We start from the raw sequence: 10,479 nt of genomic DNA on the forward strand, positions 1-10,479 counted from the left end.
TTGGATATCGTATGTTAATATAGTATAAATACTTTGCCCTGCTAAATTTCAAAATGTTATTTAAAACAAAGTTGTCGAGGAAAGTGCTGCTTTATCAGAACAATACAAAAGTTAATGTCAGTTCATTCAAACCACTAATTTTTCGCTCACATTGTATGTCCCAATCTAAAACATCGGGATTTTTGTACTATAACTTTTATTGCGCACCCTGTATAATTGTCAATTTTCTTAATAAAATATGCGGATCTATATTTTTCTTATGGCGGATCCCATTTCGAACGAAATACACCAGGTAAAGCGTAATACCTACCGATAAGCTCAGATTAGGTTACTCTATCGTTGGGACACTCCCCATACAAGACAAATAGTTGCATTTGCACCTGATTTTCGCTTAAACAAAATTCGTTTTCATACATATCCAGTTTGTGTAGAAAAATTAAATCAAAGTCCAAAAAAATCGCAATTTTTCGTTAGTCTATTCCCTATATGATTAAAAAAACTAAAAACGCCTTTAAAAGGCGCGAAAGGATGGCAAATAGAAAAATCAAATGCACTCAACTATTGCAGATTAAATAGTAAAAAGTAATAAACCACCTCAACCCATCTAAAGCAAAAGTTGAGCTTACCCTTTACTGCCTGGAATTCGGGTTCCCGTAGCAAAAACACTCAAAAAAGGTCCATATCGCGAATAAAAACAAATAAAATATATAAACGGAGGCACAACTCTGACATCCCTCTAAGCTGTTAAAACAATGCCCCATTTACCAGAAGATGAGGATGAGGTGAAAATAATTTGAGCACTTATATTAAATAGCAGTGGGGATATAAAAGGTCCAAATATCACTGCTGTGCGCAACCAAATCAACTTGTCGGAGCATGTTTGTTTATATTAATAATACCGGTTTTTTGCCCAGGAAGGATTTGTAAGCGGTGTTGTTTACGTTTCAGAAAATGCTGGAAGTTTTCGTTTCGAAAATACGATTGAATTTGCAAAATATTTTCTGTAAATGCGTATAGGCCTGTGTTAATTTGGTGTTTTCGAATTAAATCTACCCTGCTTGAGTATTGGATGCATTTTTATACACAATATAATAACTGACAAATCCTTAAAGAAGCTGTTAGGTACAGAAACGGCTGATTATTCCTGTAAACTTTCCTTGCTATTTAAACTTACCTATTTTGATAGGTAGGTTTTATTTGCGTTGCTAGAGATCTTATATAATCAAAATAAAAACGATTATATTCAGGATTGACCTAAAACGTATAACCTAAAGTTGCTTCTTTTTTATAAATATTTGATCAAATAATTGAACTCCTTCAATTCTCAAAGAACGAAGGAAACATAAGATTTTCAGCTACATACAAAGCAAACAAGTAAATTTTAAAATGCAGTTTTTGAGTAATGCTTCTTCATCCCCCTGTTCGGTTATGCCTTTTTGCTTCGTGCAAAGACCCTAAAAATGTAGTGATAGATAGAACTCGAACACCAAACTTTTGTATATAAAAAATATTGAAAGTTGCACGTTAATTACGTTTTTATTGATCATCAATACTTTTTCCGAATTGATCGCACTTTTGCAACTTCTCCACAAAATAATCCACGTTTGTCGCATATCAGCTGCCGTGAATTACAGCTTTTTTCAACATTTGGTGAACATTTATTGCCAAATTTTGTATACAAATACCCATCAATATACGGGCAATTTTCAGGGATAGGAAGTGATATTAAAACAAGCATTTTTTGCTATGTTTTATGCTGTATCATACGTCCGAGGGCAGAGTTTGTAAGAAAAATTGGCTTTCATTAATATGTAAAAGAGGCGATTTCATTGAAAATTTTGGATTTTCTTGGCTAACAAAACATCTCTTAAATCGAGTGCTACGCTTTGCAACTTATTGGATATTGCTTTAAATCTAGTAACAATTAATTGCTTCGTAGGTAGTCGTTGATCGTATACATAACGTGGTTATCAAAAACTGAAAATTTCGTTAACAACTGATTGCAGCAGTATTTCAGGAGTATATTAATAAATATAGAAATATACAATTCCTTACAAATTTCAGCACAGCACATCTCCAAAAAGTTCTCGGTTTCGGACACATGTTTATATCCATACAAGGTGCCCCGTTAATACAAAATAGTAGTGCACCAAACTGGTTAGAAATAAGACAAAAAATTAAAATAGAATGTCTCATAAACGCATTACCGACATCGACTTTCATTTTTCAAATAACTCTCAAATTTCAACAATCATTTCTAAATTGTACATTAAATATTGTGATTTTACAATAGTCGACCGTTTGCTCATGCAGGTATTACCTGCCAAAAAATGTGTGATTTTCATTAAAACTGAATGAACTTTGAATAATTTATAAAAAATGCAACGGAGCAGCCAATGAAACGCTTAAGTAAGAAAAATGTTCCCCGATTCTTAAAAAAAATATTTTTAAAATACGCATTGCAACAGACACAATTCGCAAAAAAAATTAAACTGCTGTCAACGGTACGAGCAAACTGTCGTCTATAGGGAATTAAATGATTGCAAATTTACGGCAGAATTGAGAAATAAAGTGAAAATATATTTGTTTTTAAATAAAAAACATAAATATGTGGGAAAATATTTTGATGAGATCGGAAAATTAAAGGTAGAAAGAACATAAATTCAATAAGGCACTATCAAGAAAGGCGTATATACAAGTATAACTGATTACAACAAAAATATTATTTAACAAAATGTGTTGTAAAACTTAGCAGTAATCACCATGATTATCATAATCTCTATTTCCATTAGTTAACTTGAACACTAGATGATCCACTTCATCTAATAAAAGCCGAAGCTCGGCAAAAAGTAAAAAGTTCAAAATACATTATAAAACAATATAATTATAGATCACTGTTTTTTTAAATTTACCAGAAAATTGAAAATAAGATTTATTAAAAACCAAACTGGGTACTTGTTTCCAGCTTAGGAAGTATGTATGTTAAAATTAAAGGAAACAGGATCAATTTTCGGTGACAATAAAAAAACCGCTTAATTGTCAATACAAAAATAGTGTATTTAGATATTAACAATCACAAGAGCACATACCTACCAATTGTTTGATTTCGCCATTGGTTCCGCTGGGCAATACAATTACTGATTTTAATTAATCAGGAAATAAAATAACGAATTATTTATGTAACATTATTAAATCTATATCAACAAATGTTCCTAATATAAATGTGAATTGAGTTTCATGTTTAACTCACTACATTTATTATATCGGTTTTCTAGAAAAACCTAGGATGTGTTTCTGTGTGGCACGTCATGATCCTAAACAGCAAATAATTCAATATTTCTCATAAATGCTCAAAGCATTTAACTATTCATTATTTTGAGCTCTTAGTGTGATATTTTTGCGACTAGCAGTTTAAGACTGAAAGCCTAAGGCAAACTCATACTTATTAATTTGTACAATTAATTCAAGTTTGCACTATATACAGCAGAGTAATATCATTAGAATTCAAAAAATTCTTTAACAGTCCATAAAATATTACTTAGTCTACAATCAAAAATATATACTCTCCTATATTTAATAAAATATATCAACTAAACATGTATATGTAGATATAGATGTATTACTAGTTCGCAAATGCGCCTTACCTAGGAAAACGAAAATAAGGGGAAAATGAATAGAAAGTTAATTAGTCGACCTACAGTTTTTAACAACAGAAGCGCTTTTCAAATCTCTTTTGAATTTCAAAAAGTAATAATTTTTATATCAATTTTTATCACGACAAATTGAGCCCGGAGACAGGCAGTTATGTACTTAACAGACAAAGAAATACAGTTGAACATAAACACGAGCACCATAAAACTTATTAAGAATTATTATATTCATTATAATGATAAGTTGTTTCTTCAAAAAATTTTCATTGAAGTATCTATCATTTGTAGAAAACGCTAGGAAGAATGGCAAATTGAAGATCTTAAACATATTGAACTATTTTAAAAACCACAATAAATTTTCAAAAAAGATCTAACAAAAACTGCCGACGATCTTATGTAAAATATATCTATATTCTTTCGCAAAATATCAATAACTTACCAGGCAAATGTGCCATTTGCGCACAGCAACTATAAAAATTGCATTATGTATATCATGGTTTCAATTTGTAACCTTTCAAATAGTTTTAACCGAAATAATAATTGAGACTGGTTAGCCCTTTGTCACTTACAAATAAGTAGATTTGCTACATTTGCAATTACGCTATCACTAAATATAAACCTCACGCCATACTGGCCATTAAAAGAGAAGCGACTTAAAAATAGTAAAATATATAGGCATATAAAAAATGGCAAGTCTGTATTTTAAAACAAAACATTGAAATGATTCATGAAAAAACTGCACGGGTCCACAACCCAGTATGCTCATCTCTTCTATAAAAATGTGGCCGATTATCCCCAAAAACTGTAACTGCTGGAAATGGGTGCTCTCTAACGTATATCAATGCGGCCCTTATTTCATCGACAAACTGAGGTGGCTCCACGTCTGGAGATGTGGATAGAAGTCTGCGCAAATATTGGAATCCATAAAATCGTTTTTGTTTTCACTTACCCAAATTAAAATTACGATTCCTTAACGCGATATAAACACATATGAATAACGTCTATAAAAACGTGTTCTAGCCGTTATCAGAATGTTTAAGTCAAGCGCTTTTAATTGTGGCTTGTTTATATTGATTTTGGTTGTGTTGATTTTCATTTTTTACCACAAGAAAATCTGTAGATATTGATATCAAAACAAATAAAATAAGAAAATATAGATATGGAATTTCGGTTGAAATAATTGGCCACTATAGGCTGCTCTAAAACGCTCTTAACACCTTGGATATTAAGAAAATTAACATCAACGTTGTTGCTTACCTTAGAATACATTCATCGTTTTGTTCCAACCATAAGTCGACACCTCGAAGGGGCTTGTAATTAAATGGCCCTATTCTTAATAAACCCATGTTACAGTCATAGATGTCCAACACTTCGGCACATCCTGTTAAGTATCTTGCATTTCTCAAAGACGATTCCGGGCCTTTGTCTGGAAATGTTGCCGGAAAAATCTCTCCTGAAAGCAACACAAATAATCTGGTTAAACAAAGAAGCATTTGGGATCAAAAAGTCAATTCACTAATGTTCATTACAATTGAAAACCTTCAGGTATAAATATTATTCATTTGGAAATTAGAAGCAATAAAAACATTTTAGGTCACTAGAGAAGTGATATGAAAAGTGAAATCAAATTTGAATAAAATGCAAAAAAATGTAAACATTCACCTGTTTTTATGTTGATCCCTACACCATAAATGAGTGGCCAACTAATTCCTCCTCTAATAGTAGTGTTAAGTTGGCCAATGCAGGCCAACGTTAAATCAATTTCCATTGGTTGCTTATGAAATGAGGTCATTAAGTTGATAAACAAGTCCTCGGAATAATTGTTTGGGTCGCTGTAACCGCCGACCAATTGAACCTCAAGCCTGCCTTCTGGATATCCCAGAGCCAGATCTTGCACGCGTTGTATCATTGTGCAAACTGCTTCATCAGTGCCAGTCCCATCGAGATGGGCTAGAGCTACAGCTCCAGATCCTAAATGGGTTCTCAATTTCAATTTCTACCTATATTAAGGTACTATTTATTATATTTTAATGATTTGTATTAAATACGTGTTTTTTCTTAATTTGATAGCTAAAACTCGTTTAGTTACGCTGAACAGCTGCGATTACAATAACATCATGAAATCAACTACAAAATGAACTAAAAAGAGGTGAATTCTGCAGAAACAGCAACAAACACCAATTAAATAACCTGTTTCAAATAATTTTTTGCAAATTATTAAAATTAAGTGGATATTCGCTTGTTCGGGGCTTTTTATGTTTGTCATACATTTTGCAAAAAATGTTACAACAATTTAAAGATAATATTTTTGGTCAATTGAACAATAAACAATTGATCCCAGTTACTAAATAAAACCGTACATTTTTTAGAAGTCAGAGTCAATTAAAAATTACACCAATATTTTTTATCAATTTGACGACTAAAAAATGTCATACGAATTAAAATCAATCAGACTAATAACGAATTGGATATGAAAAATAACAAAAATTCCGACAAAAAAATCATTTTGTTGGAAAATAAACAGCTATATAAAAGCTAGATCTGTATGCATTGTCCCACATTTATCAATATTTGCATCATAAATGCCATTCAGAAAAACAGTGCACAGGGTTATTGATTGAACATTGGCCACCCCGTTTTAACATCGAATTTCAAAATTAGAGAAAAATGTTAAATAGTTAAAACGTCTAGTTTATTTTAAAAGTTATCTACAACTTTTGTATCTGATATTTTGCTCTAAATTTCTGATTAGCTGCAAAATCGGCGTGGCCAAACTTCGATCAATATTAGTAATTACTAAAAAACAGATGAAAATCACTATAGAACATTTATATCGAATGGGCCTACAATTTTAGGAATATCCCGAATATGCAATATAAAGTACGGCCTTCCATTTGAAAAAAGGTAAGTTTGGTCTGTCACTTGAATTTAAGACACCCTATATCAATTGATACCATCTTAAAATAAGCTAGACGTTAATATCTACACCTTTTGTATTTAACATTTTTCTCTAGTTTTCCAAGAGTGGCCAAAGTTCACTCAATAGCCATGTGCATAATTTAATTGGATTTATTTGTCACTTCCTACAATCGATTGGATAATAAATAACTAATCCTAAGTATTTCTTTAAAAAATTATATACTTACAATAAAAACGAAAAATATACCTAGTAAGAAGTAATTAATTTAATACTTTGCAAATTTGGTGGTGTGTGTATTCACTAACTGCCAATCCTTTGCTTGAAGTAAAAATTTAATGGAGGAAAATAAAGCACTTACCAGTATGCCTCACAACAACAATAAAACAACTTGTGGCATTGTCTGAACCCAAAATGGTAACATGTTTGTCGTGTGGTACAGTAGAAGCAAATTCTCTCTGCTTGACATACAGCAGTCCTACAGGACCAATTACCTGAAATGAAAATATAAAAACGCAAAATTAATAGTATATTATTAGTTAAAAAGTTAAAACTTTATAGGTCTTAACCAACAAAAAACAGTTTAAAAATAAACTTACCTTAGTTTGAATGGAAAGAAGTTGGCCAGCCGAATCTCTATAAACTGGATGCGAATTATACAGACTTTGAGTGTCCTGAGGACATTTCGCTTGCAACACGCCATTGAGCACCAGTACCATAATGAGTTTTAAATATATGGGGCTTGCTATCTGAAAAAAATCATTAAAATATTAGGTAAACAGATTTTGCAAACCATTTCTCTGATCTAGTTCATGCATATTAAGCAACTCAAATACTGGGTAACCAGAATTTCCATTTAAACAATTAGAAGTTGGCCAAAACCGTAGTTATTTTAATACAAGTCTTAAATTTGTAAAAATATAAATAATAATAAAATAAATTTGTATAAATTATATTAATTGGCAGTGCTGTCCTAATCATTGCGTCCGTTATTTTTAGGGCCAAAATGCTAAATTAAGTATTTGAGGAAATATCGATACTAATAGAGGGTGAAACCGCAGTAAAGACCAAGTTTTTGATGCTTTTACAAATTAAATATTCAAAATAATCCACAATTATGATAAATACCCAATTGAAGTTTGCTCGAAATTTTATTACCTACTTGTTTTACTTCTTACTCCATTACGTGACCATCGGTTTTATAACGTTAATAAATACACCCACTTCTAAAAAAATGAGAGTAATTACTTGATTATTTGATAAAGTTCAAAGTAATCTAACTTTTAAACTAATTAACGAATTTTAATATATTTTAGTAGCTCAATGCCTTGGCTATTTATCTCAAAGAAATGAAATATTGATCATTCATTTTCAATGATCATTGGGAAAACATCAAACTCCGTTTCTCTCATTTTTTTGAAACACCTTGTGCGTTACCGTTCCACTTGAAACCAAAATGCAGTCAATTCTTTCGAACTTGTGTATTTCGTAAACGCTTTTTCAATCACTTTTTTATTTAAAAAATTAACAAAATTACAGCTTTTTCTAGAAAGTGATTAACTGAGAATTCACGCTCCCATTGCCTGCAATCCAATCGTTGAAATAAACTTCTGAAAGACTTGATCTGTACTTTCATTAATCTGAATTTTTGTAATAAATCTTTCAATTTTTCCGAAGAATTAATATTCCCGAAATACTTAGTTGAAGATAAGTAAGTGTAGGACATTGAAAATGAAATGTAAGTATGTATGTGTAAGTGTCAGAAGTGTCCAACAATTTACTAATAATACATGTTTCATTTAAATTGCGAAAGTTGGTAATGGCCCCTGTTACAAGACCGCCTATAAAAAGTTTTGGTTGAAAAAATTAGCACCTAAAAATGCTAGTTGACGTGTCCAAGCGTTTTTTTGAACCAGCCTCTATTTATTTATTATCCAATTTACTCCATTTCGTTAATACACACTGTACGAACAGTGCACGATTTTTTTTAAAGTTCAAACAAGCATCGAAGAAAATGTATATATGTATGTAAACAGTGTTGGGATGTGATAACACTGGTTTGACGTATCCACACATTATTAATAATGAGTTTTAGATAAAAACTAAGCATATCCATTATTAATTAAACGCATTTATCTGCCACTAGGCCATAGAGTGATACTTACATGGATTTTTTTTTAAGAATATGCACCACACTAATAACTATTGAAGACTCGATTATGCAAATTGCGTATTTGGGATAAAATACACTTTTTAGAAATGTTTAACAGAACAAAAACTACTGCGGGGTGCACTTTAACTGCTACATACCTAGTTGACTAACAGATCAACAAGGAAACCTGTTGCATCCTGCACTATCTAACCGATCGTTTGGCAATTTTCTGACTTAAAACCCAAGACAACAATTAAATTAATCAATATAGAACACAACTTCTAATTAGCTGGCATAAAACGGAGCATGATTCGCCAATTAGTGGTTGAATAGTTTGTTCTTGGATGCCATATTACTCATAACTTATTATAACCTACTGAATAACTTCTAAACGACCATTTCTCTAATAGCACATGATAATAATCAAAATATACTAAACAATGGATAAATATTACATACCTAAGGAAGTGTAAAATGTTCCTGATTCACCAGCACCGAGTCTTTGATAGGAATACTTTAACTATTCTTAATAAGGCCTAATTAAAGAAGGTGTCGTTGCCTTAATCAGTTCATTAGGGAGTATTGACGTGAAAAAAAATGCATAAACTATACGATCAGGAACTCACAAGCAAAATGTATCAACTTAAAGTATTTAAAATTAAATTCACTCCAATCAGTACAAAAGACGATTTTTCACTTTTGGGGCCATAAAAAATATTTACAAACAAACGCGACGTCTAGTGTGGGTGTGAAGAATGAAAGAGCTGTCAATTAAATTGTCAACTGCGTTTCGCCGCAAACCACAATACACGTTTCATGCAGGTGCACTTTTTCGTGCGCTTTTTCAAATTATTTCCATCATTATTTCTGCAGAAGATTGATGATCAACATGGTTTTTGTTGCTCTACAGCCGTCCAAGTGGGTTTTATCAGTCAAATGTTGCATACAATGTGTACCACAAGTAAATTCATAGATAAAACAATTTTCAACCTAATGAGGCTTTGATAACGAAAATCAACAATTAAATATAAATGAATGGACATCATAAAAAATATGTGCTCCCGAAAAATAAATCTTTATTGAGGTCCTGCGTTGACGTTAATGAAGTGTGCTGTTTGTGAACTTGCCAAATAAATAAGACGAATATTTTCCGTTATAAAAATAAAATATGGCATCAGTCCAAAAACACGAAGTTATCATGTAAAAATGTTAATTACCTACCCAATGTCTTGTTGCAAAACGGAATTTAACGGTATCTCGTTTACACTATTTATACGGTTTTTTTGAAATAATGTACAATTATTTTATCAGCGTCTTTAGAAGGGAATTTTTAAATTTTAAACCGTTTTCAGCTGATGTTTTATGGCCTTCTTGTCTGCTGGTCATACGTCCAAATCAGGGAAACATTGTAAAGACCCTTGACACTACATGGCATTTAAAAACTTTCTTTATTCTCTGTTTTTTCGTACCCTACAAACACAACAAATTTGTGTCGTTGTGCCGTTCATAGTTCAATAAACTTCGTTTTGTTTTGTTAATAAAATTTTGCTCGCGCTCCTAAAAATCCTTATTAATTAAGAACGATTGTAAAACTGACACTTTCCAAAAGAAAAAAAAAGAAAAATTGAATGAAATGAATAAAAAATGAATTGTTTTATTTTAATAAAACAAAAGGTTATAGATTTAATTTAAAAAAATAGTAACCATTGCAAAAATAAATTCAGCAAAAGGTAAAATACCCACATAGCAAAATGAGATTC

At 31.3% G+C, this 10,479-nt stretch overlaps 1 protein-coding gene and 1 long non-coding RNA gene across 8 annotated transcripts in view; both read right to left on the reverse strand.

Annotated features, from left to right (window-relative positions):
- LOC125503497 overlaps positions 1 to 998 on the reverse strand; it is a 48,543-nt gene extending 47,545 nt beyond the window's left edge. The window contains exon 1 of the long non-coding RNA XR_007280918.1: positions 627 to 998. This is a non-coding gene — a long non-coding RNA (uncharacterized LOC125503497). The remainder of the gene's footprint in view (positions 1 to 626) is intronic.
- Positions 999 to 3,032: 2,034 nt separating this feature from the next.
- LOC109537845 (protein N-terminal asparagine amidohydrolase) lies at positions 3,033 to 9,488 on the reverse strand. Of its 7 annotated transcripts, none has more exons than XM_019904773.2 (7): positions 9,179 to 9,477; positions 7,730 to 7,790; positions 7,167 to 7,316; positions 6,929 to 7,061; positions 5,313 to 5,621; positions 4,908 to 5,103; positions 3,033 to 4,553 (listed from the first exon to the last, which is right to left on the reverse strand). In XM_019904773.2, exons 3-7 carry the CDS (start codon positions 7,284 to 7,286, stop codon positions 4,376 to 4,378), a joined length of 936 nt encoding a protein of 311 aa, XP_019760332.1. In that variant the 5' UTR covers positions 7,287 to 7,316; positions 7,730 to 7,790; positions 9,179 to 9,477; the 3' UTR covers positions 3,033 to 4,375. The 7 variants fall into 7 exon arrangements, with proteins under 7 accessions (XP_019760332.1, XP_019760331.1, XP_019760329.1 ...); XM_019904772.2 differs by having other exon boundaries at positions 7,726 to 7,790; XM_019904770.2 differs by having other exon boundaries at positions 7,730 to 7,793.
- Between the last annotated feature and the right edge of the window lie 991 nt (positions 9,489 to 10,479).

This window comes from Dendroctonus ponderosae, unplaced genomic scaffold (assembly GCF_020466585.1).
Source record: "Dendroctonus ponderosae isolate FM_Combo_2020 unplaced genomic scaffold, Dpon_F_20191213v2 Dpon_F_20191213_2, whole genome shotgun sequence".
Taxonomy (NCBI): domain Eukaryota; kingdom Metazoa; phylum Arthropoda; class Insecta; order Coleoptera; family Curculionidae; genus Dendroctonus; species Dendroctonus ponderosae.

What these genes read in the sequence shown, in the direction of transcription:
- LOC109537845 (XM_019904768.2), bottom strand. Translation starts at nt 7,286, where the DNA reads ATGGTACTGGTGCTCAATGGCGTGTTGCAAGCGAAATGTCCTCAGGAC. An exon ending in TGTTGTTGTGAGGCATACTG is followed by an intron (nt 5,622 to 6,928) that starts GTAAGTGCTTTA and finishes GAACCCATTTAG; the next exon opens with GATCTGGAGCTGTAGCTCTA. An exon ending in AGGGATCAACATAAAAACAG is followed by an intron (nt 5,104 to 5,312) that starts GTGAATGTTTAC and finishes TGTTGCTTTCAG; the next exon opens with GAGAGATTTTTCCGGCAACA.